The sequence below is a fragment of the Lathamus discolor genome, chromosome 5, assembly GCF_037157495.1.
Source record: "Lathamus discolor isolate bLatDis1 chromosome 5, bLatDis1.hap1, whole genome shotgun sequence".
In the NCBI taxonomy this organism is placed as follows: domain Eukaryota; kingdom Metazoa; phylum Chordata; class Aves; order Psittaciformes; family Psittacidae; genus Lathamus; species Lathamus discolor.
The window spans coordinates 78,388,414-78,415,540 of NC_088888.1; the positions used below are offsets into that span (position 1 = coordinate 78,388,414).

Consider the following 27,127-nt stretch of genomic DNA (forward strand, 5'->3'; position numbering starts at 1 on the left):
GAATGCAGACAAAATCCAATTCAGTCCTGCTGCTGTCTGTGCTGGGGACATGCTAGTTCTGAATTCCTCACTCATCTGCTGACTTACTTTTAAAACAGAAATTTGCAAATGTATAGAGAGTGACAGAAGTTATCTGAAGCAAACCAACTTATTTAGGTGCACAAGAAAGACTAAAGAAATCATATAGTCATTACTTTGTGAATATTTACAATATATCTTTATATAGCAGGTGGAACGATGTAGTTTCCTCTCATATTTTCTATAAAGTTGTTTTCATCTGCCATTTTAACAGTTTTTAAAAGTCCTATACTCAGGAGCAGAACAGAAGAACTTGCATGCTTAAGCAATAACTTTTTCAAATGCTTTAGAGCAAAAAAAAAGTCCATATTACAAAAAAAGAACAATCACAAAAATCTCCAAGTACCCTTCAAACTATAATAAGACAAACTAATATATTAAACCTGCATAAAATACAGGAGAATACTGCAGTATACTGAAATGGCATAGGAAAGATGGAAGATGTTTTAAACTTACCCTATTGACACTGCTGTTTCTTAAAATAATCTGTATTAGATTTTTCTTAAATTCTTCCAGCTTCTTGAAACAGTTCTTCAAAACATGATTAGATAATTTATTATTAGTTATGAAACTGATCAAAACAGAAACTGCTTCAGTAAAAAAATCTGAAACTGGAAATTTAGGACTGTTGTAAAAAACAGTCAGTCCATCAAGCAACTGAGACACTGAATTGCGTATGGTGAAAGAATCATGCTCAAGCTCCGTGAACTCTGCTTGAAGGATTCCTTCTTCTGACAGTTTTCTTATTTCAAGCAGATGTTGCAAAAACTGCACTGGAGCAGTCAAAGACTTCTCCTTGCTAGTACTGCACAGACTCAGTGGAGGAAGTCTTTCCAACAAGCATTTAGAAGTGTCAACATTATGTTCAGATTGGTGAAAATCAGAAGCTATGCCTAAAGAATCAAATGCATAGTCATTAGAGACATCACATCCAGAGTCTTCTAGTTGGCTTGAGTAACTCACAGGGTTTATACATTCCTGATCCAGAAGAGTTTCAGCAGAGGCATCTGGTTCTCCTGAAACACAAATGTGAAAAATTACAATACATGCTTATGGAAAGTGTCATATAGCCTTTTTCCTTTTGTTTCCATGCAAAATTCACATAATATACATGTTTGCTCCCCAAGAACTTCCCATGACTAGAATTTAGCTGTGGAAGACAGTGACATAAACTTTCAGAAGGTAGTGTGTATTTGTGAGCAAGATGATTTATGCTCATAGCAATATGAATAGTAATTTTGAGTTTAAAATTCCTTATAGCTTTCAATTTTCACATATATAATTTAAGCAGACATCACATGAACAATTTAACTGGTCATTTATTCTCCCATTAATTCCCTGGGAAGGAAATGCGTGTAAATTCCTGGTCCCCCAACATTTTCACTATTTTTATTCTCAAGAACTCAGACTGCTTTTAAAAGACAGTGAAGGTCTATTACTATAACCGTGTCAAATGAGATCTCTTTTATTTGTACTCTTCCTCCCGTCAGGTAAGGAATTCTAACAAAGTTGAAAACAACATTATACTTTAGATTTTTTTTTATTATTTAACAGAGGAAAACATTCAGAATAAAAAATATCTTCAGTTACCACTTATCTCATACCATCTTCTTCAAAGGCACACAAACTACATTACAGAAGGTATGCATGGCATTCACACTATTAAATTATTTTCATACACCCTTGTAGAACCTCTTTCATTCTATTTCACACATTAGATACATTTGAGTCAGTGCCTCTGGGCATAAACTCAGTACTAGATGATAACAGGCTCCCTCTCTGCTATATGCTACCTGTGCCAAAAGATTACAGTCAAAACAAGCATGAGACATTAGAGCAGTGAATTGGAAGGCCAACACACAAACCTCTCAGTTCCACAAGGCAAGGCTCCAATCATCTGACTAGCTCTTGTTTGTGCCCTGCTTACTGGGTCACAGCCACAAACTGCTTCTCCTCTCACTCTTAAAAAAAAAATGCATATACTGTTCTTATTTTCCACAAGGGTCCATAGCAATACCTCTGTGTTTGTATTCTTAAGTGAATAAAAAGATCTTATAGATGGTTTGGCCTGATGGGAAATGAATGTTTTATTTCATGGCAAGCTAAAAAACCCCAAATTTTAATGTAGAAAACATCAGTAGGCAGCAAACTACAGTATTCTGTACACTAACAAAACATTACCAAAAAAAGTTTATATAGACTTCATTAAATACACAATTTCAAATTGAATTCTTACCATCACTTCACTTTCAGAAAACAGACCAGATCATCCAATGAGGGTACTACTACTGAGATGAAAGCTGGAAATGTGATTTATTTATTGTTTTCATGTCTTGTAATGTTCAAGCATACTCAAAATTGAACACAATTGGTACTGACTCACTGAAAATAAAAGGGCTAACTGTAGGGAAATCAAAAGACATTTGCAGGAGATAGCAAAAGCAGGGCTTGTAAGGCCAGCCTAGCATTTCATATATTAACACTGTTCCCAAATGCCCTGCATTCCCAAGCTTGGAAAAGCAAGCAAAGAAGCAAATCACACTTCCCATGGCCTGACTAACAAAAACAGGCATCAATCTTTCATGTCTTCTCTCTCTAAGGTTTTAAGCAAAAGACATTCCAGAAGAAAAAAAAATTGAAAGCTGTTTTTGGTGCTGTTTACAGAAAATAAGCCCTTCTAGGGAATCCATCTATTGTGAGTTTCACTGTGCGGGTATTTTGTTCTTGTTCTTAAACCCATGGGGCAAACATGAAAATTGCTAGAGGATGTAATGCCAGGAGTCAAAAGAAGCAAAGCAAGAAATATGTGCAAAAAAAGGTACGTGTGTTTACTGCTTCTCTTGTTGAAAGGGGAGGAAGAGGAGGAGAAACAGCAGTGGTAGAAGAAAGGAGAATAAAAGAGAAGAAAAAAAGGAAGTAAAGAATAATACAGAAATAATACAGAAATCAGTAGGAACCAAACTTCAGGCTATCCCCAAATAAAAGAGGTAGTATATTCAGTGAAACCTTCCTACCAGTAGGAAATAACATTGCATTTATGCTCAAGGTTCCTACTCACTGAGATATCAAACTCCTGTGCCATGATGAGTTTCCAGAAAACCCTGTCACAGTAAGTCCCCAATAGCGGCATATTTCCAGTTCAACGAGTAATACAAAATGCTTTAAAAATGTTCAGTTATTTATATGCTCTAGTCATCTGGGAGCAGGTGGAAGTTTTTTTTTTCTTTTAAAATAAATCACTTACCAGAAAACACTCATTATTTCCCTCAAAATGTCTAGAAACAACTTATCATTTATTCTTCAAAGAAGGTAAACTAATCACTTTGTACTTACCCACAAATGAGAAAGTAGCCTTGATAATCACACCATGTGGTTATCAAGTACAAAAAAAAACCACCCCAAAATGAAACAGCGATTAGCCTACCTCACACTAACAATAATCTTTAAACAGTAATTTCAAGAATATTTGACTATAAATACAGTGGAACAAGAAACATGAAAATTTAGTGTATATGATAAACTCACCACAAAATTTTACAATGCTTTTACACAGGTAATGAAATATCTGGACATGAGCAATTTTACAGCGGCCTTAAATATGTCACATCAGATTCAGGAAATATTTAAACTCTTTAATTCCTATTTAGGTCTTTAGCTTCTTACCATATTAAGATCCTGAGCTGAAAATCAGAATTGTGTGCTCCCCAAAGCAAGACAAGGTCACAAGAACAGCTTTGGGGTGTAAAAGCTGAAGAACTCTACATATTCACCACTGCAGAAAGTATCTGTCATGAAAACCAGCAGTCATCCAAGGGACAAAGGAGTGACAGTGTATAGCATGTAACCAACATTTGTAGGCATTTCTATGAAGCATATGAACTCACATACTGCTTTGGGACCACAGAACAGAGTGAGATGCCCATCAGTCTTATGATTAGAGAGAATGGAGTCTTCAACTAGTCCTAACAAAGCAGAGCTCTCGCAAACACCAAAGTCCATCCATCTCCCAAATATGTTCTGTCACTTCTGAATAGCCACCCTAATACAGATACCAAGACTCAGGTTCAGTGATAAGAAAGGGAGAAGGAAGATCCAATTGCTTTATCAGGATAGGAAAACACCTTTTGTCTCCCAAATGCCTGTTGCCAGCAGTCGGATCATAAGGATTCTCAGAGCTGTGATGAGACAATGGAATGACCCAGCTCATGGTACTATCCAACACAGTATAAGAAATGCAGCACCTGTAATGTAGCAGGAGCGGGGATGGTAGAAAACGCTTTCTCAATGTGCTACTGGCTGCCACAGACTGCACAGTGTTTGAATGAGGAAGGCCACATCCTATATGTAGTTAAAAGTTTAAAAACTGAGGACCAGTCCCCAGCTGATAAAACTGCAGTGAAATCATAAAATGGCCTTCAAGACTTTTGAAAAGCTTAATATACCTGCAGTTACACCAAAACCAGGGACTGTAAAAGAGAAAACGGGCTTGAAGTTGGCAGACACAAGAAACAAAAGGGAAGACATGGTTTGACTTCTGTAAAGGAAAAAATTACTACCGTTTCAAGCATTAGGCATTGTTTATATTCTCTCATTTTGAGAGAACACACGCTGATTACTACTTGAAAATAAAAACCAATGATGTTAGACATATAAAGCTCTCTTAAAACTCAGTTACAATTGATAGGATGTCTTTAATGATACTGCATTCTGCTTTCCAAGTAGGTGTTCAGTCAATAACTACTAAAAGGATATGAAAACATATGTGAACTTATTTCCACTTTTTCCTATTGTATTCACTTTTCCACGTCTACATTTTTCAGGAGACTCTGTTAGTCTTCATTTAATCTTCACTGATTGGTTTTTGCAAATGCACTTTCAATGAATGATGAATCAAGCTCATTCTCTTCTTAAAAAATAAATAAATAAATAAATATTATATAATATTATATTATAAATATATATATATATTTATATATATAATATTTATATATATTTATAATGACCTGGATGAGGGAACTGAGTGCACCCTCAGCAAGTTTGCTGATGACACAAAACTGGGAGGAGTGGCTGACACACCAGAGGACTGTGCTGCCATTCAGCGAGACCTGGACAGGCTGGAGAGTTGGGCGGGGAGAAACTTGATGAAATTTAACAAGGGCAAGTGTAGAGTCTTGCATCTGGGGAAGAACAACCCCATGTACCAGTACAGGTTGGGGGTTGACCTGCTGGAAAGTAGTGAAGGGGAAAGGGACCTGGGGGTCCTGGTGGATAGGAGGATGACCATGAGCCAGCAATGTGCTCTTGCGGCCAAGAAGGCAAATGGCATCTTAGGGTGCATTAGAAAGGGAGTGGTTAGTAGGTCAAGAGAGGTTCTCCTCCCCCTCTACTCAGCCTTGGTGAGGCCGCATCTGGAATATTGCGTCCAGTTCTGGGCCCCTCTGTTCAAGAAGGACAGGGAATTGCTTGAAGGAGTCCAGCGCAGAGCCACAAAGATGATTAAGGGAGTGGAACATCTCCCTTATGAGGAGAGGCTGAGGGAGATGGGTCTCTTTAGCTTGGAGAAAAGGAGACTGAGGGGTGACCTCATCAATGTTTACAAATATGTAAAGGGTAGGTGTCAGGATGATGGAGCTAGGCTTTTTTCAGTGATATCCAGTGATAGGACAAGGGGCAATGGGTGTAAACTAGAGCATAGGAAGTTCCACATTAACATCAGGAAGAACTTCTTTACTGTAAGAGTGACAGAGCACTGGAACAGGTTGCCCAGGGGGGTTGTGGAGTCTCCTACACTGGAGATATTCAAGGCCCGCCTGGACAAGTTCCTGTGTGATGTACTGTAGGTTACCCTGCTCTTGCAGGGGGGTTGGACTAGATGATCTTTTTAGGTCCCTTCCAACCCTTGGGATTCTGTGATTCTGTGATTCTGTAAATAGATCTCCTCACACATATTGACTGTTTTCTTTATCTTTTCCTCATGTGTAAGCCTGTCTCTATTCTGCTGTTTTCATGACTAAACAAGCTAGCTGGTTGAAGAAAAACAACACTCTCTCCTCATGAACTCCAAGCCAAACTTATGTATGTATCAAAGCAAAAAATATTGTCTCACATACTTGAACATTTTGAAATAATTATGAAAAAACAATTGAAAGCTTCCAGGATTCTCTAAATGAAGAAATTTTAGAAGCCATGTATACCACACTTTGCTTCTGCATTTCCCTGTTGTTTTGGTTGGTTGGTTTTTATAACCAGCTTGGACAAGAAAGCTCTTCTCTTTAAAGCTAAGGTATTTCATGCTGACGTACTTTATACCATTTCACAGTAATTTCTCAGAAATGAATGAATATAGGACCGAGTACCTAAAATTCTCAAATTAGCTGCTTGGCGCCAGGATTTAAATGCTTCTTGGAAGGCTTAGAAACATATACTTAAATTTGTCAGGGATTTTGCTGACATAAAGCATTAAACATTCATAATTCAGTACAGATTTTGAGGATATAAACAGTCATTTTTAGGAGATTTCTGTAGAAGACAGCACAAACCTTTGTAGCTCAAATCAAATAATGAATACTTGCAGTATAGATATGGAAGGATTGATAATCAGGTGACAAACATACAGATTTGTATCAGTTACTGCTCACAAAACAGCTTTCACAACAAAAGATCTACTGTATGCTTTACAATACTGACCACCTCAGTGAGATGACTGAAATTTGAGTTTTTAGCTAGACAAAGATATTTCAAGAGACTAAGGGAATTAATGTTACCTATGAAGACTACCTGACTGAACTATGTCTTATTAAAAATGCTTTTGCATTTTCAAACAAACTGAGCTTCATTAAGAGGCAAGAAGTACCATTCAAGGCAGACAGCAATGATCGAGGGGCAGCTGTAACTACCTGAAGGCTGAAATTAGGTGGACTCCCTAAGAAATCAGCTTGGGTGCGCATTACTAAAAATATCTTTCTTGAATGCAACATGGTATAAATATTCAGCTTTTTTGTTTTATATATCCAGAGGCCCACAAAGATCTGCTTGAGGAACTCTAATCTATGTTCCAGTTAGTTTAAGGTTGCCCAAAGAGGTTGCAGAATCTCCATTCTTAGAGATACTCAGAAGCTGTCTGTGCATGGTCCTGCCTGCACAACTGGCTATGTGTGGTCCTGCTTGACAAGGGGGTTCGACAAGATGACCTCCAGTGGTCCCTTCCAAGCTCAACCATTCTGTAGTTCTGTATTTCCAAGAAAAAAAATTGTTTGATCCTTAGCTCACCACAGCAGACTTATAGGCAACAGGATCCTAGTTGCCATGGCCATAATTCTTAATGTGCTTTTACCATATACATTCAGTTTTCACCAAAATTATAATTCTGTTACCCAGGAGAAAGGAGATGAATCTACAATAAGTTATGAATTCTACTTGCTTTTATGAACCTTATTCCTAAAAATAGCTATGCATCTTGCCTATACAGGGAATTTATAAAATAATAATAAGTCTTTTCTCGTGCTGAGACAATTCGGTTGGTTTTGCCTCTGAAGGGGTTCCTTACACAGAAATCTGGAAAGAAAAGGATGCTTACTGGGTCCCTTTGCCCCAAGTATGTGCTTAGAACAGCTGTAGCAATGCCATCTGATAAGATAGACAGCATCTGCTTTCAAAGGGAGAAACCAAAACAGACGTGTTATCCATGGAAGGAGCAGTACTGAGATTTCAGTGAATCATTACACTCCAGCTGGTGCTTTTTCCAGATTGCAAATTAACTTATTTAATTATCCTGAAAAGGCCTCAGCTTTCATAAAGTTCCCCATTGTGTCACTACAATTATAGGGAACAGATTTATCTCATCATCATATTCCAAGAGCCACAGTCCCATAAATCAGAGCTAAACACACTTTAACTTCATTTTTGTCATCTCATGTATCTGTTCTCAATTCCCTCCTACAAAAAAAATAATTTTTAGGTTGTGAGACATTACTTGCAATGCTGCTGATGTGCATTAGTACCACTGGTAGAAGCATGCGAGTACAGTAGTACACTTAAGATGACAAATGACAGTTCAGTTTTGAAGGACTGTCTGTCTGACACCATCATGCCTTAGACAAAAAGGCTGAGATGGCTCTTTGTTAGACCGGGCTGCCCTTATGGATGTGTAAGGAGAGAAGGCTGCCTTTGGGATGTGGGGAGCACAGGGAGGGAGGAAAAATCTCTCTATGCAGAAAGATCACATTCCTAAGCACGAGATGAAAATTCTAGTCTATATTCTTCTACCTTACTACCATGCCATAGAAACTAAAATCTTTGCTTAGTGCTATTCAGGGCAGTTTTAAACATTCCACACCATTTAATCTTCTTTCTGGGGAGGGAAGTAATTTCTCCTAGAATAGACTAATTTGTTTTTATTATTGTTAGTCTGATTTGGACTTCTGGTTCCCCCACTATTGAGGAAGATTCCTTTATGAGCCTACAGAGAACATATGCACTAAAGAATCTGCATACATTTTGGTTTGATCTTTATGAATGCATCTCATGGGTTTCTCTTTGAAAACGAGCTTAAAAAAAAAAAATCTATTATCAATTATGGTCTCTCACTGCTCCTTTTAATGTAAGCAGGCAGAGGAAACATCACAAGGTAAGTTATTTAAGTCATAGCGGACAGTTCTGTCCTTTCAGTGGCTTGAAATCAAATTATTCTGAAAAAAAATTAACTGGCTATCACTCTTCCTGCTCTCAAAGCAGGACTTTTCTGGTGTTTTCTTTGCCTACCGAGGAAATGCTGGCTCTTTAAGGTTAGTACCCAGAGTTTCTCCCTGTTCCTACCAGGCAAGAAACACACAAGCTTAAACACCTACAGGGAAGTACAAAGCGAAGCAGTAGGTGAATTCTGTGGCCCAAAACAAGGCTGGTGGTAAACTGGAGCTGTGTATCTTCCACAACCGGTTTTACTTCAGCTGATGTTCAGCTGGTTCCAATTCTACATGCTTCTGCTTTTGCAGCAAGTCTGAGCTCCATCAAGAAGGAGACTGAAGTGTCTTCATTCATACTTATCTACAAAGGAAGTTGCTCCCTTTTTCCCCATGTAGAACTAATTGCCTCAAGAAACACACCAAGTTAAGGAATAAAGCAGGAGATACAAAAATATTTTTTGTCTCTGGCTCTTATTTCCTGAAGAGATACAAGTTGCTCCATATGTCTTGACACAGGAAGCAGAACTTTGGGGACAGTATCCTGAGAAGTTAAACACAGCCTCAGGACACAGCTGAAAATCAGACATTCATGTTAATCACATTCTGACTCAGAGTTCAGCATTTCCCTAAACACAGGCACACTATGGTAGGGTGGGCTGGCAGCCACATGCTGCTGTGGAGGCTAAGAACACAGGAGGGGACTTTGGGCATGACAGATTAAGCTCTACTCTAAATGATCTATATAAGGAAGAATAATTCAAAAAAGGGGGCGGTGGGAAGGAGAGAATCTGAGGTTTTTTTTCCTTTTTAATTAGAGGAGCTAACAGTTCAGTAAATTCCTACCCACAGCATAAGAAGGAAACAATATGAACCAAGATTGAAGGTGAAGCTAAAGAAGAGATAATACATACTCAATACAAGTTTTGCTAAACATATACCCTGGATAACGGATTTGGAAATCCTCATGAGTATCAGCCTAAAAGCAACCACAGCAATAAATGTATATCCTCTGAACTGTCATTGCTAAAATACATGCTTGGCAAAAAAGGGTAGAGTACTGCATTTCTGCCTTCTCAGGCTGGAGTAACAGCTGCAGGCTTTTCAGATCTCTTGAACAGAAGCTGTCAAGAAACAATATGACTGTTGATTTGATGAGCTGATAGCAGCTAAGGAATTTATCTTAGAGGACAGGTGCTTCAATCCATAAATCTATCAATTCATCAATGCTTTGCCTTTTCATGTAGCTCCAAAGCAAAGTGACAACAGAATGCTCAAAATATTTTATATCCTTTCTTTTGGAATAACACCAATAAGATTCTCTCCTCCTTTCTGTGAGATTTCAACCTGAACCAAAATAAGGTAAGAAACTTTGCTTAATGTGACTTTTTTTCTTCTCAGGGAGACAGTTTTCAAGACAATGCTGGCAAGGTGAAGAATAATAAAATGACAATTACAAAAAGATTTGCTTCTCCTCCCCCTTGGATAGCTGACATGCAACCAAAAGCACCATCATATAAAAGGAGTACTAGTGTCCTCATATTCAGAAAGACAGCTGCTGACTTAGTCAAATAAGGAACTTCCAGACACAGCACAGTGAATGAATATATACCACAGTGATTTTATAAACAACACATTAAACTGCAGCAACTCATACTACCTAATCATGTAGCAAAGCATGTTTCTTCCCCTCAGTGAGGAACCCCAAACTTTTCTAGGGTCTTTAAGGACAAAGAAGTACTCACATGGGTCAAAAATAATTTAGACAACGTATCTCTAAAAATGGGATACTTTGTTCTTTCTACTTGATGTGCTTGTGCATCCATGCTGTGGGCCAGCTACCTGGAGAAGGAAAACAGGCGTCACAGCTTCAAAGAGCTCACACATTTCTCACATCAGGGCAATAAAACTCCATGGGCAGTCTCTGATCATTCCAGAAGCCTCTGAAAGATCTACTATTATTATTACAAACAGCAGGTGGGAAAGTCAGAATGCAGAAAGGGAAGATACAGCTGCAATGTGAACCTTGACTGAAGGACTCAAATTCTCCAGCTCACAACAGGCAGCAGCAGATGCAAATGCAGTATCTGATCCTTACTGTATTAAGATTTTCCAGTGGTGGATTTTGTGAAACTCTAGTATTTTTGCATCTACAGAGTTGTTAGAGAACACAAAACAGCCAAAGAAAATATGAGGGTTTGAATTTTTTAAAAGGTTACATTGCTTTTAGCAGAACAACTCCAAAAATGAGGCTGGGGAAATGAGCGCAGGAATAAAAGGATCCATGGTATCTGTTGATTACCTGACCACAAGAACAAGCACAGGTATCCTTGGCCCTAAAGAAAACTTCTCCGGTGTGACAATAGGTAAACTTGGGCAATATACCATCAACAACAAATGAGAACAATGGCTTGATGAATTTGTAGTAGCCTTCACATGAACAGGACAGAACACCACTTAGACCACCTCTTCTCTCAAATTAGGTTCAAGCTCCTTATGTCTTCCTATCTCAGCAGTGGCTAGCCTTTAGCTTCTATTCTCCATGGGCTCAAAAACTCTCAAAACTGGCACAACACACAAGAGAGGATTTTTTTTTCCACCAGAGCAGATGATGCCAGTGGTGAAATGGCCCCTCTTACAGGCAGGCTTTGCAACAACCTTTAAATGTCAACCACAGATGTTCTGCTATTAATATACGTCATCAATTTTATCACCACCAGAGTGCACAGACCTCACTAATAGATAATCCTATCAGCTATCAGTAACACTCTTTGCTCCAAAGCAAGAGACTGAGCATTTGTCTCCAGTGTAACTGTAACCACGACTGCTCATTCAGCACTTATATCTGTCTGACGAAGAACATATTCTTTCCAAAATAACATGTGGCTCAAATCTGTTATCAGAAGGGTTCATATGTCATACCAAGGTTTAAAGAGGGAGGGGGAAGAAAAAACCAAAACAATACCAAAAGAAACAGTCAAAAGGAAGACATAGAAGAAAACACAGAAAATGGCGGTCTCAAAACTAGACTCAAAGAACTCAAAAGTGTCCTTTCAATATTAAGAGAAATCTGTATGAAGAGACAGAAATTATGATACAGTTCTGATTTCCCACACATTACTATTCTCTTACACCCAACTGCTCAAGAGAAACTGAAGGGAAAGACTGTGCCCTACTCCTCTTGGACAGCAGGTGAGGCTGATGTGAACTCCCATAGGTATTTCAAATGTCAAAAGTTTTTCTGTCTAACAGATTTATCAACACTGTAATCATAAACATAAACATTTGAAGTGAAAAGCAGCTATACTCTAATCCTTCAACTTAGTGGAGCATTTCATTGGTTTTGTACCCAGGGGAAACTGAAACAATATAGAAGGATTATAAATACCACATACGCATCTTTACTATTTATGTTTCCATTAGCTAAACAGAGACTGAAACGAAAGTTTGTCTTGGCTGAAAAATAAGACTTGGTCAGCTACCCAAGGTATGCTCGAACAGGCTGCTGAGACCATAAAAAAAAAATAAAAAGACATATCTACAAAGAGCACTTCCTGAACTGCTTTATGAAGCATGGGACTTTTTCAAAACCAGATAGCCTGTTAGTAGCAGAGAGATACTGAAAAGGAATGTCTTTTGTGGACAATTCACCATATTCATGTTAGTGAATATCACAATGGGTCAAATGAACCACAAAGTGTAGAGTAAGCATGCTACTTCCCTATATAGATAACGAAGAAGGCACAAAAAATTTAGTGCACCTGTAGGCATCTAGTATTACAAAAGATTTATCATATTTTAGGTCTATAAACAAACTTCACTGTGACTAGGGCAATGAAAATTAGCATTTTTTGGTCTTTCAAAAGGTATTATCCACCAGCAATAGCTGCTCTTCTCCACCTGTCTTGCAACTAGGAGAGCTTACTTTGTGAAATGAGATAGTATTATTCAGTTCAGCAGCTTAGGGTAAAGAATCTTTAAGAAGTTAGCCTTGGAACACTGAAGTTTCAGCTGAATTGATTTAGTTTCTCGTGTTCTGCTCAATCCACAAAAAATCTCTCCTAATCATATGCATCACACGCAATCAGTTCTTCACAACATTAAGACACCTGGTGCAAACACCAGCTTGAAAGCTACTTTTATTCTTAAATAAACATAATGTTTGTAACAGGGTTGCAGAGAACACACACAAACAATAACTAAGTATGAACAATCACTGAATCACTTCTCTAGAGAAAAAGGTCTATTACTGAGAAACAAACAAACAAAATATCCCAAAACATAACCAAACCACCAAACAAGCAAAACCCTAAAACAAAACATTAGAGCTTCTAGCCAAAGTCTAATACATCCCCCCTCTCAAAGTTAGAATTCAGAAATCTTTTCACAACGCAATAAAGCAGATACCATTTCAGTATGAAAGCACTGCAAGTAAAGCTGCATCAACTTTTCTATCTGGGAACCTACTAAAAATCTCAAGGCATAAACTTGTCAGAAACTATTTCAGAAACTTACCATTTTCCAAGCAGAATCTGGGACAGATCTTGTTCAAAAGAAGTTCCTGACGTAATCGAAGAACTTCAGCTTCCAGCACTTCAACTTTCGATTTCCATCCAAAATCTCGTTCTGATACAGTTTTGGCAAGATGCTCAGTGTATTCTTTGCAACTCTTCCCTGGTGGTTTTGAGTGGATAATTGCAAAAGCCAATGCTAGTTTTGATATTTTCAAATACCAAACTTCATTTTCTCTTCTGCCTTTGATTTCTATTACATTAGAAAAACAGAAAACAAAAAAATAACTTCGCTGTGAGGCTGTGCTAAAAGGAAATTATGCACAGTATTTCCTTGGCTTTGAAAACTGTTCAACACTGAGACCAATTATCTTATTTCTACTGCATTTCTAAATCATCAAGGAAAAGAGAAGAAATGTAAGCAGCTGTGCACGACGTGAGAATAAAACATACATGAGCTGCACTCCAGCTGTAAAAATAAAATTCAGGCACTGTCTGAGAATAATTGTGGAAACAGAAAGCACTTCATATAGGTTTATCCTAGTGAAATCTTAAACGCAAATGTTACCTCCACTAAAACAAAGATGAAAGCACTAAAAATACAAACCTCAAAAAAAAAAAAAAACCCTGACCCTTTCCCCCAGAAAAAGAATGCATATGTGCTTCTTTATACTTAGCTTAAGCACAAAACATACAATTTCTTGAAAGTATACCAAAAAGTCCCCATACTCAAAAGGTAACACTTCTGAGGTTGTTGTCACTTTGATTTTGGACACCTGGTATTGCACACTTGCAGTTCTAAGTCTACATTAAGCCTCAAACCTGCAGAGAGGTCTATGCAGACATCTTCAAAGTAATGTAAGTGGCTAGTAAGATAAGTTATGAAGACAGTTTCATCAGCTTCTGCTGGAAACAGTCAGGATGGGGTAAAGAGCACTGTAGGACTCAGAAAGAGCCACCTTTTGAATATTTCTTTCACCTTTCAAATGCTTCTGAAACGCACAAAAAATTCCTGTGTACTCCTTGCATACTGTCCATTCAGACACACCAGTCAGTTACACTTTGAAACATACAGAGCACAAGGAATAAGACTGCAAATATTCATTGGGATCTATCTACCTACAGCTATGTTTTAATCTACAGTTCTCCACCTGAAACTGTCAGGGCAAAAAACACCTAGTCTATGCCACCAGTGCACTCTGAAAGCTAATGGAAGAGTAAGCCTTTACAAACTGAACTCTACTATCTACACCTACTGTTTAAAGCAGTTATGCATGAAATAAACGGTATGTTTTGCAACATTTCTTACTTGTAAAAAATCTCTTTCACACAACCTTTCCACTCACATCTGAGAATACCAGTGAAAAGCCGAAGTTAATTCTTAGCCTCAAACGATCAGCACCTCTGTGGGACAACAAACTGATATAAGACTCTTGTTTGCCTTATACATCAAAAGAAATGTTTTACAAATACAGAACCATGAAACTAATTGAACTGCCCTCAAAACTGTGAATAAAACGAAATACATAGAATCACACTGAAAGAAGAGTAAGTAACAGTAATGTATCCAAAATCTTTGGCTTTGAACCTGAAAGGTGCTCCCCAGATTATCTTGTCTTAATAGAAGTTTTACCCAGATATTACTCAGTGTCTGTCAAGCTCCATTCTTACGAAGCTCCTTACAGAGCAGAGCCGCAAATTAAGGCAGGCAGAAAGATGCCTTACAAATGGATTTCACTGCTGGTTTATCATTTTGGTATCTCCAGAGACTATTTTGCAAAAGCTTTCTGATTCACTTTCCTTTTGAAAAAGGACAAATAAGAGTTGCTTTGTGCTTTGTAACATGCTCTGTCAGTAGTCGCATCTTCCTTTAAATTACATTTAGGGGAAGTTGCAGAAGGACCAACGTTCCAGTGTGGGTCAGGGGATGGTATTTAGTTTCAGCATTTCAATAATGGTCAGATGCCTTTTATCATTAGAGTTACCATCAACCCCTTCTTTTCTATCATGCTCTGTTTCTACTCACATGACATAATACTACAAAGAAAAGTCAAAGTTAGCTGTTTGACCACTGATACTTCACCACTATGCACTTTACAAATCTCAGCCCACAAATCTAAATCCACAAATCACAATCATCATAATCTTAAATAGCATTCCACCTTAATAGTTAGGACATACAGTTAAGTAATAAAATTTGTTTTTTAATGGAGGCCTTTTCCTTTTAGCATTTTATACAGACCCATTTCTATAGCAGAAGTGCCTTACACCAAATGAATTTACTGAGGTACCTTCACTCTGGGAAGGAAAAAAAAAAAAAAGGAAAAAGAATCACTCATTTTCTGGAATAATTACTTGTAAACATGCCTTATAAAAAAAAAATAAAAAAGGAACAAGATAAAAATCAAAGAAGTTTTTGGAGAATTCTGTTGTAATCTCAAAATCTCTAGTTTAAAACCAGGTAATTATTAAAAAATAGTGGCATACCTATTTCCACAAACCGTGGATTTTGTAAAGATTTTCTAGAAAACATACAGCTCTTCTGAAAAGAGAAGTTTGTGAAATGAAAAGCAGGAGTTTTAAGAGTTGATTCAATTTTTTCACACTTGCCTAAAGGGACAAGTGCTCTCTCAGAAAGCACTGTAAAAATCTTTCAAAAAATAACACTGGATGATGCTGTGAGAAGTATAGGGATGCTGGCCAACTGTGCATTAGCAAAAATTGCACAGCCTGTGTTGCTCTCAGGAAGTGCTGCATCGAAGACCACCAAATGCAAATGCACTCCACTAAAAGCATATTGGCAGCTACAGAGTTTTATCAATAACATTTTTGCTCATATCAGCACAGAAATGACACCAGTAGTTAGACAGAAAAAAAGATTTACAACCAAGTCAGAAACCTGGAAATAGAACTAGGCTAAGAGCAGAAAGAAGTCACCAGCCTAATCCTAGGCCCTAATGCCAAAGTATGTCTAACAGGAACTGACAGGATCAAGAATTGTCCACCAAAATACATCTGGTACCCAAGTTACTCAGGGATAATAACTACTTACTAACAAAGCTCCACTTGACCCTTTACTCAGTGCTAGGGAGGGAACCAGTAACCACCTGCAAACTCTGCTAGGAGCCTAACAATAGATACCCTCCTGTGACAAGTTTCCTATGCAAACCTCAACCCACAAGCTGATACTGGGGGTGCACTCAGAGGGTAGGAACAACTAACACTGCTGTCAAACAGGACTGGGTCTCCAAATTTCCTACACAAGAGACACCCCTCTCTCTCTCCAGCCTTCTAACCCTCATGCAGGGAGAGCATACTATACTGAGGACCCACTGCCCTGCTGAGGTCCTAGCCATGGAAGGCTGCTGAGTAGCTAGTTAGTCAGCTGCAGAAATAATGACATGAAGTCAGGAACTGTCCTGTACAGCTCTGCGTTACATAACCAAGGGAAACTAAGACGTGGTGTAAGATCCTTTCAGGACCACAGATATAAACAGTAAACAGGATAACACAGGGAACCAGGATAAATCTGATTCGTAAGCACCACCCTACTCTGTCAACCTGCTAGTCCCAGTGTTCTGCAATTGCATTCAATGCAGCAGCTCATATTACACCATTAACTACAGCAAGATACCTTTCTGGCAAGTCTCACCTTGGTTTTGACTCTCTCTGCAACATGTGAAGAAGAAACAGTTCCCACTAATTAGAAAAAAAACAAACCACCCCAAAACACTAGTTTCAGATGACCACCTTTTCAGTTTTCATCTCAGTCAGAAGCTTCATATTCAGCTCCATTCCAAATGTCAAAGGTTACACATTATTGTTTAAAGCCTTAATTCATTGTTATTAAAAAACTGAAAACATCCATTAAAGCCATGAAATTTGCATCTAAACTTAAACCATTCACTAAAGAAATTTTAACGATAAAAAAATTGTATTTCAAAAAAACCTGCAACCTCACAAAAGGACTGTTCACGCACTTTGCTGATAGACCCCACTTTCATATGGATAATGTGTTGTCAAAGTCTGGAGGTTGAGGTCAAACATGCAACACCTTCAAGAAACAAATACAATTTCTGAGCCTGTACTGGTGCAAAAACATCCCTTCCTCTCCTAGAAATCTCTCACAGCTGTCAGAAGATCCTCTCTTCTCTCTTACCTCATTTCTTTTTTCACTGTTAACTACACACAGCTGAACAGCCCCAGCCCCTGAATTCACAGCAGTTGCTTTCACTGCTGCACACAATACCAAATTAAGTCTCAAGAGGGAAAAAAAAAGTACTCCTGGATGCTGTTTGGAGTTTTTTTGCCTCATGCCAGAAATCCACCACTGTCAACAACAGGCTCACAGGGTTAACAATAATTTTCTGTCTTTAGAAGAAGTGCAGGCTTGATCGCTTCATTATTCTTTGCATTAGCACCCCTGAACTAGAGGAATCAGCTTCCCAGACAGGCTTAATCTAGAAAGGGGTACAGTTAAGCCTGCAGTCAGATCAAAATGGTCTGCCCCCAGAGGAAAAAGCCAGTGAGTTTGGGATGAGCCTTCCCCAGCTCCTGGGCCCATGCTCATTGGTCTTTTCCAGCCAGCTCTGGGTTCTTCTACCCAGAGGAAGAGCAGTGTGTGCTGCACCCACCCAACAAGGAATGAGCAACTCACTTTGCACATGTGAATCCTCAGCTCTAGGGGCTTTTATGGGTAAGGGAGGTGGATAATTTTAGGTAATTTACCTTTCTGAGTGCTACAGTTTTCTGTCTGACCTTGGAAACAGGGAAGCCACAGAGTAATTGGGGAAACTGGGCTAAGTTATATTGCAATTTAAGGCACCTCAAAATAAAACCAATCTTGTTTGAAGTAATTCAACATTTGAGTAATATTAATTTACGCCACAGAACTGCACACCTTAGGCATGGTCTCTAAGTTTGCCCATGAAATTTATGACTAACAATGGAAGAAACTTCTGCAAATCTCATGGACAAAACCCAATTGCTTACAATAGGACATTTACTTGTTATTCAGATCATATAGAATACTTTAAAATTTAGCACAGTAAGGCACAAAGTATATTGTAACTCATTTAACTTCCAAGCCATTCAACAACTCAGTTTTCTTCACATTTGAAACAGATGGGACATCTATTGTCAGAACAGAAACAATTGTCATTCATCACTACTACACAGCTAAAAATCTTCATCAACCCTAAAAACTAGTATGTAACAGCCAAAAAATCGTTTTCCTTCTAAATTTAAGTATATGGTGGGTCTTTAAAGGCACAAACATAATAGGAAAAACTGATTCTTTGCCACAATTTTTACTTTAACTAGTCTATCAATTACATGCTGCAGATAAAGGTGAAAAAATTACCCACATCTTTGTAACCTTATTCTGCATTATACAACAGCAACCAAGATACTGACTCATTAAAATAGCGCACAAAATGCTGTGAGTGCTCTAGCGGAGCTGGGCTGAGCTGCAGACCCATAAGGCCATAACATTAAGCAACAATAAAATAAACTTGATTTAATTGGCATGCCTAACATAATACTGTCTTTCGTATAGACAATAAATAATGATAATGGGACAGCTGCATAATCAAGATGAACTAAAGTATGCCATGTGTTCCAATTAAGCAGTTTTTATTGTAAAAACATATATTAAACCAAGGCTACTCCACAGCGTTAATTTTAAACAACCTATACTCACAATACACAAAGACATCTGATGTGGACATACTCACTGAGGGAAAAACTTGCTTTTAGTACCACATGCCTATTGCTTTCAGTTGCTTTTAGTTCCACAAGCAATGAGCCTGTGGTACTAAGCCAGCTTTTTTTTTTTTTTTTTTTTTTATGGAGTCAAGATGCTAAAGTGATACTGAAAACAATAAATATTTAAAATACATTATGTCAAAAGCACAAAGAAACTTTATTAAAATGTAACAGAATTAATTTCTTCACAATTTAACCTTCAAATAACTGTTGCTTCTAAAATCAACTCATGTAAGTTCTCCAAAACCAAATAACATTAAAAAAAAATTTTAGAGTTTTTTTAAGATCCTCAATTCTAAGCATTTCATAGCACTTAAAAACATACACAAGCATAATCGCTCAGTATTTCAGTAACTTTTTAGAGGTACAATTTACCTCCTCTTAACTACAGAAATCCTCAGTTTAGAAGGCTATAGCTGAGTTTGCTGTCTAGACTTCCTTTACGATCAATGGGCAGAAACAACTGTTGTGAATGTTGAAAATACGTCAAGTGATCTGTACATCTACTTTGTGATGAAGTTAAGTCATGGCCCAGGAACACACTCATTTCCCTCCCAGGATTATACTGATAGTTAAGGTAACTAGATCAGCTCCACATACATGTATTGCGGATGGCTAACTTCAGTGAGACAAGTTGGTGCATCTCAGGCACCTAAATCTGAGACATTTGAAAAGCTATTTAAGTGACTAACTAATAAGAGAAATTTTGCAAGCTTAAAATCAGCACCTTCTTTTGAAAGAAATTTGTAATCCTAGATCTTTATAATATCTCGGGAGGGGTGGGGGGGCAGGAGGTGGTGGTGGAAATAGGGGGAGGGGGAAGAAGCTTTCTAGAAGAAAACCCAAAAATCATGGAAAAAACTTGTGAGAATAACCTTGTGAACATTTAAACACTGCCTATGCACAAACAAAATATCATACAGGTGCAAAGGAAAACACATGGGAAGCATCAAGTATGCCCAGAATTAAAAGAGAATAAACCAATCAGTTTGGCCCCTCATAAAGTTCCTGTGCATCACTCTTCAGTGAGATCACACGAGGAAACTATTTCCTCCCACGTGAAACTGTGTAAACTCCCAATTTAAGATACTACAAGTATATTGATACTCCCATAACTATATGCTTAGACTAACTCCAGATTTGGACTAGTCTGGCACTTTGGTTTCTGAACAGAATCACCTGACAGTTTTTTTTTAACTTCTTTCTAACATATTGTTGTACTGGCCCATCTAGAGGAAAAATACCATATCAGATTTAACATATGATAATCCCCAAATTGCTCAGAAGTTCAACTCTGGCAATTTTCTTGAAAAAGCATTACGAAGTATTGACAGCAAGGACAGCTTATGCACCACAGAAGTCCTACAGGATTCACTTCTGCTCTATTCGCATTAGAATAGGCCAAGTGAAAAACACTAATGTAAGCCTGAGATTTCTTGTTTTAAATTATGTATAAGTTCTCTGTACAAGTTGCAAGGTTTTTTTTGCACTCTTTCTTCTCCTCAAACAGGCCTTTTTTGTTGTATCACTTCCAATGATATCTAACAAATCTGGCATGCAGTACCATGTTTCCCTTTACTATTCTTACTTCTTGGAGACATGCAGAGAAAGGAATTTATTCTATAAAGCCTGCAGTTCAGAAATCAAAGTATAACTCAATGGTGTCAATTTATCTGTTCTTATGCCACCACAGGTTTCTTCCCGTACCAAAACTGTGATCACTTAAGCCTGTGGATATAAATCCATTTAGTTTGTAAATTGAGGATATACTTTTCATTACAGCTTTATGAGATTGTAAATGATTCCTTGAATTTCATGGTCTAACTTTCATATGTGCTAATAATAATTATAGAAGGTGTATATTTACAGTTGGCATTTTTGAGTGTGGAAGATACTCCCAGTCTTTACATACTCATATTGTAACAAGAAAGTAGCTGTTATCTCCAAAGTTCTACGCATCCCAAAGACTGTATTAGCCCTCAAATGAAGAATTTCAAAGCAGATTAAAAAAAAAAAAAAAAAAAAGCAATCATGAAGTTTGGAGCATTATAAAGGGATTATTTTGCACCTCTCCTCTTCCCACATTGAAGTATATTGGCTAAAACATCACCATAATTTCCTTTTCAATTGCACACTTCCATCCTTTACCTGAACAGGTTAATTTCCACAGTTTTTTTTTTATCTGCAAGATTGATATCTTTCAGTGAACAAGTTTCCTTCAGGTTAAGTTACTAAACAGCATCTGCTGTGTTTTAAAAGCCTTGTTCTTGGCTTTCTTACACAAATTGTATATTGGCAAAATGAAAGATAAAATTGTTCAAAAGAAAGGAAATCTCTGCAAGATGACATGGAGGAGAGAACAGCTGGAATAGTAGAAATCTACTACTTCAAAAAGCATGTAGTATGCAATGAAGTCTTACATATGCTATAAATACTAACAACTATAACCACATTTAAATACTTAGTGTCTGAATATTAGTTTATGAAGCACTGGAAGCTGGAGAAGAGTGAATTCCATAAGTGACTTGCCAAGCATTTGCAGCCAAGTCCATAGACAAGTTATTTTTTAAGCTTTAATTCAGCCCAATTACTAGTTTATCCAAATTAAGAAAGCAACCAGGAAGACAAAATTACTTATTTTTCTCCATCAGTCATTGAGAAAAATATTTAAGACTGAGCACTATCATTTCTAAATTCCTAAGGACAGAGTGCTCAGAAACAGTAACTTCAGTGCACTAACAACAGAAATAACCAGTTTCAGGTAGAAACACTGATAACTCGTTTCCAATAACTCTTTGATAACTCTTTTCTGTTGTAGTTGCATAATTAATGCAATCTTATTCTACCAAGCCGAGCACTAACAATGTTAATCGAATTCAAACACCTACCCCATATAACTTCGTGACAATAGTGTTCTTACTTGTGACTTGGGTGAAACGAGCGGGAAAAAGAAATTAGAATTGTCAGATATCAGAAAAGAAAATTAAGAACCTGAGTACATGCAGACAGAAGTAATTCACAGCTTCTCCATTAATAACAAAGAAGTTGTGCAGCTTTCATGAGAAGGCTGGCACTTCCTTCCAATCAAACTAAATAAACGGAACCTTCATTCAGGAGAGCAAACTACATAAAATGAACCCTCTCTCAGGAAAGCAATCCCTAAGCTCCCAAGCCTGCCCATCCGAGGCTCCCCATTCGCTGCCCTCGAGCAAAGGCCTCATCCAGCCTGACCCGCCTCTGCTGTCTCGGCAGACCCACGACCTCCACCGAAAGACGCGGGGCTTACACGACGGTGTCTCCAGGCGCCGCAACAGCCGCGGCCGAGGCGAGCAGCCCACGACACGGAGCAGCAGGCAGGCTGCGGGGCACCTCCTAGAGGTCTGCCTCCCGCCCGGAGCCCTCGCCAAGCCGCAGGGAGGCCGCTGCCACCCGGAAAGCCCTGACGGCCCCGGGCCACAACCCACCTGCTGCAACGGCAGCCACGCCGCCCGGGGCGCTCCCCGGCTCCATGGCGATGAGCAAGCAGAGGCCGGCAATGGCCGTTCCGGGCGCCCAGAGCTAACGGGCCGCTCCCGGGGGAGGGCGGCACGAGTTCACTGCCCCTGCTGGGCACCGCCAGCCCCTCGCCTAGGTCCGCTCCTGGCGCTCTTTGGTGGCAGACGTTGGGTACAGGCTGTCCGCTCTTCACTTGTGTTCATCTCATGATATGGCCCTATATTTCAGCTCGCAAGCCAGGGACGAGCTGAGGGACAAAGGCCACCTTGATGCAAAGGCAAAAACTGCCTTAGTCGGGAAGGTGACGGAAAGGGAAGCAAGGGAGCCCTGGAGGAGACCTCTGAAAGCCCCTTGGGCTTCCCCCAGGCAGGGTGGGGAGCGTAGCTGAGGGCAGGGGTTGGGCAAGCCTGGCTCTGTGGAGGGGAGCAGGTGCAGCCTCCGGCCTCAGGCTTGTTTTTCACCCTCAGGCTGCTAATGGTCGAGGTGGAACTCACCTCAGTCACCTGAAGGGGCCCCTCATGCTTTTACTTAAAGCAGTAGTGGCATCTTTACTGCTATAAATTGCATGAAGGTCGCTTGAACTGTTTTGTTGATTAATGTCATAGATTTACAGAATGGTTTGGGTTAGCAGGGACCTTAAAGATCTTCCAGTTCCAACCCCCTAGCTACAGGCAGGGGCACCTTCCACTAGACAGGGCTGCTCAAAGGCCTGTCCAGCCTGGCCTTGACACTTTCTAAGTTTGGATATTTTAAGAGCAAATAAGATAATAAAATTTTAAACAGTGTTTATTTAACAGTACGTTGGAAATAGAAGCTGGCTCTTAGGTGAAACACTGATCAGAGCTTACCAGTTAAGAAATTGTTTGTGTATATGAAATTATATTCTTTACCTGATCTGTGCTGAAAAGGCTGCGTTAAGACTTGCTGGCCAGAGATGGAGTCTTTTCAGTTAAAAATGGTGAGGATGGAGGATAGAAGGAAAGATAAGAAAAGTAATGAAGTCAGATGCATTAGGTGCAGTTAGGCTTGTCACAATACATCAAGTTCTTAAGTGGGGGGGATTGATCTTTCTAAAGACAGAAGTATTCAGATGTGACAAACAATGTACTTTTAAAATTCTCATCCCCGTTTTTTTGTTTTGGGGAAATTATTTTTAATAACTTTATTCAAAAAGCTAACTTTTTATCAATACAGCGGTAGACTTCTGTCGTAATGTACTTATTCGTTTTTAACTGGAAAAAGAAATACACTACCCAAAGTACAGAAAACTGTTAACACATTAGAACTTTCATTTTAGACTTCAAATGACAAAAATAAATTAGGCTTAATAATTTAGAGACTATTTTCATTCTGACAGCACTACTTTCTCAGTGAAACCCAGGAGAAAAAAATACAAAGCATTCTCTAGCCTTTTATTATGATGCTATATCAGCAGCTACAATTTGTTTATCACTATTTGTGCATCTTTTGCGCATGTAAGTGATGCAGATGCTTTGCAAAGTGGACAGTTATTACACAGATTGGAACGTCCACGTTTTCACAGACATCTTCAACTGTGACTGAAATAAAAGATTCAGAGACATCACTGCTTTTGCTGCAGATCTGGGCTTTATATACAGAGAGCTGAATCTCAAAAGCAGAACTGGGCAAAGGCAACATTATTAGTGTTCTGAAAAAGAAAGCGTCTCTGCTTTTTGTTAGAGTACCAGTCCCTACTTGCAATTGTAGGCTTACTGAGAGGCACCTAACAATCCTACGAACTTCTACCGTTACACAGCTGGAGGGATGTTTTTTACATGATTATCTTGTACTTAAACATCTAAGAGCTAGGTAAATTTTAGACTAACACCCTCCCCTATACATACCTTTTCTTATATGGGGCTAGTAGTAGTTAAAATGAATGTGTCTTGAACTTATGAAATCGTGGCATCCAACTTTCAGAATACCACCCAAGGTATACCTTTTTACAGTTTTTACAGTGTTTAGATTTGTCTTTAAAATAAATTGAAGCATCCCAATATTTTCAAAACGGAAAAAACCTGATTTATCTGAAAGCAGCAAATACGGGTACGATCAGCCACAGGTTCACTGAGATGTGTGATCCTGTTCTATTGAAGAGCACTTTACAAAAATTATTCATAGAACTTGTATTAACTCTGTGCTCTGAATATTCCCAGTGATTGCATAATCTAATAATACTTTTTCATAAACGAACAGTGTGTGTGTCTGTACATGCATTTGTGCACACGTGCAAATTAATGTTATAGCCAATAAATAGACGCGGTTCTTATTCTGGTATCAAAACATGGGATGATTAGCACTGTATGTAATCTCAAGTGAACCAACAGTTAAATCAAGCTTTGATTTGAAATAAGCAGTTTGTAGATCACGAAGGAAGCTGACGCTACTAGTTGCAGATAAATTCTTTTGATCTTTCTTTCTGAAAGTGCTTTTGATCTCCAGAACAGTCAAAAGATATTCATGGTAAAAGGTCATACAAAATAATTAGCTGCCTGTATTAATAACTATACATAAAAGCAGTGCAGGTGTTTAATCACATTAGAAGTCATGAATTCTCAGTATTTAACCAATCCACATGCTGAATAATTGCAGACAAGTTAGTGGTCAACTGAGAAAAAGCTCCACAACACAGGCTTCAATCAGTTATTGAAAGTAAGTGGATTACATTACTGTCAGACATGGAAGCCCTGCTCTTGCTTGATGCCTGCAGTATCAACAACAATTTGTGTTTGGATAGCGACAATCTTTCAGAATTCATCAGACATCTTTATATTTTTATGCATCTGAATTTACCCAAGAGCAGGAAGTGTCTGAAAACACATATGAAATATGCTGTCTCAACTGCTGTAGTTTGCAGTTTTGTTCAGCAGATGTGGGGCAAGAGATATACCATCTTGAGAAAAGTGTGTGAAAATCATGAGCAGGAACTTCAGTGTCTTCTCATTTGAGCTTTCATTCTTCTGTTACAGTGCCATATTTATTTAAAAATAAAAATTTTGACATCACAGTTCTTCATTACTCAACATCATGCTCTTTTCAAGATAGATTATGTTTGTGATGACTATTCTGTGTGTAATTCTGATGACAGAAATATGGCTCAAGTAGTCCTTTTGATCATAATCTGCAATTCTAAACAAATCATCTGATTTAGGATGTTCAGGGAGTTATGCAATGACTTCTTTGTTACTGTTCAGAAATAAAACATTACCATCAGGAAAAAAGATAACACTTCAGCTTCTGATGCAATGAAAACCTCATTCTACAATGATAAACATAAAAAGTTAGACATAATGTGAGAACAACGAAACAAACAAAACTTGCTACCATTAAGAGGCAACATGCCAGCAGTTCTGACAGTATGCTCTGTTATGAATAGATACTTCACAGTGCTTTATTTAAATGTTATCACTTACATAAAAGTAATGACAGCAGATTCCATTCTCTTCTGTACAGTATGTACTAAAGGAGAAAAACTTTCCCTCAAAGGATTTCACCATCTGGAAATCAATACTAAAAGTTTCCCACACCATCAGGTAAGAAAAAGGGTAAAATCATGTTAGCGAGGAATCAGAACGATGGTCATACGTTAGTGTAGAGATGTTTAAAAATAAATGTGATTGATAGTATAGGAGAGTTTTCTGCATTTGCATTTCACCATCTATTGATGACTAACAAAACACTGGTGTGAAAGCTTTTTTTCCTTTTTGCCTGTATAGGACAGCAAACACTTGGGAAGAAAGAAAAAGTAAGGACATATAAAAAGAGTTTCCACTTAATTTAGTACTTTTTACTGTAATTCCACAGGGTTTTCTTTATGAAGTCTATAGAAAACGTAGAGAGAGGAAAAGGTAATTGCTATCAAATAGCTATCCTAGGGTATACAAAATTCAGATTGCACTTCCACACACAAGGCTGGGATCAAAGAGCATCTGAGCAGTCCTCCCTAACTGCCTAACATGCAGAAAATAGAGTGCATTAAAGTATCCGCATTATTCTGATTTAAACCTGAATCATTTTGATTGTCATTCCTTTGTGCAAATGTTGGATGTGAGTTGGACCATGGGTTACAACATCCATGTCTTTCTGTTGACTAGAATGGGTCATGTAAAAGTTTTGATAAAATGAGTTTCACTTCTTGGAACATACTTAATTACACTTCATGCACAAAAATTGCCAGATGCTAGCCTGCTTAAGACAGAGTAGTGGTGCTGGTGTTCAAGGTAGCTACCATCTGCATTTTGTGAGAATTTGACTATTCCAGATCTAAAATCAGGAGATGTTTATAGGGGGCTGTGCACTGTATGTGGACATACCTGCTCTGATCTACACTGGAGGAAGTTGTATACAGCCTGGCAGTCTTGTACGTGGGTAAGAATTTTGACTCCCTCAAGAAGCTCCTCTCTCGGCACCTACCTTTGTAGTGTCATTTTTCCCAGGAGACTTGTTGGCAGTGCTAAGAAGTCTCCTGCTAAAAAGTTTCCACAGTCTTTGTACTGCGTAACAACAGAGAGGTTGTTTTCTGGATTGGACAGCATACCTGTGCTCTATCATGGTGCCATCCAGGTCATGCAGTGTGCA

The 27,127-nt window shown here is 38.4% G+C and overlaps 1 protein-coding gene across 1 annotated transcript in view; it reads right to left on the reverse strand.

The window, feature by feature from the left end:
• MEI4 (meiotic double-stranded break formation protein 4) overlaps positions 1 to 22,941 on the reverse strand; it is a 76,110-nt gene extending 53,169 nt beyond the window's left edge. The window contains exons 1-3 of the mRNA XM_065681392.1: positions 22,498 to 22,941; positions 13,272 to 13,520; positions 535 to 1,094 (exon numbers count right to left, since the gene is read on the reverse strand). Coding sequence (XP_065537464.1) covers positions 535 to 1,094; positions 13,272 to 13,520; positions 22,498 to 22,543 — 855 coding nt within the window. The 5' untranslated portion in view covers positions 22,544 to 22,941. The remainder of the gene's footprint in view (positions 1 to 534; positions 1,095 to 13,271; positions 13,521 to 22,497) is intronic.
• Between the last annotated feature and the right edge of the window lie 4,186 nt (positions 22,942 to 27,127).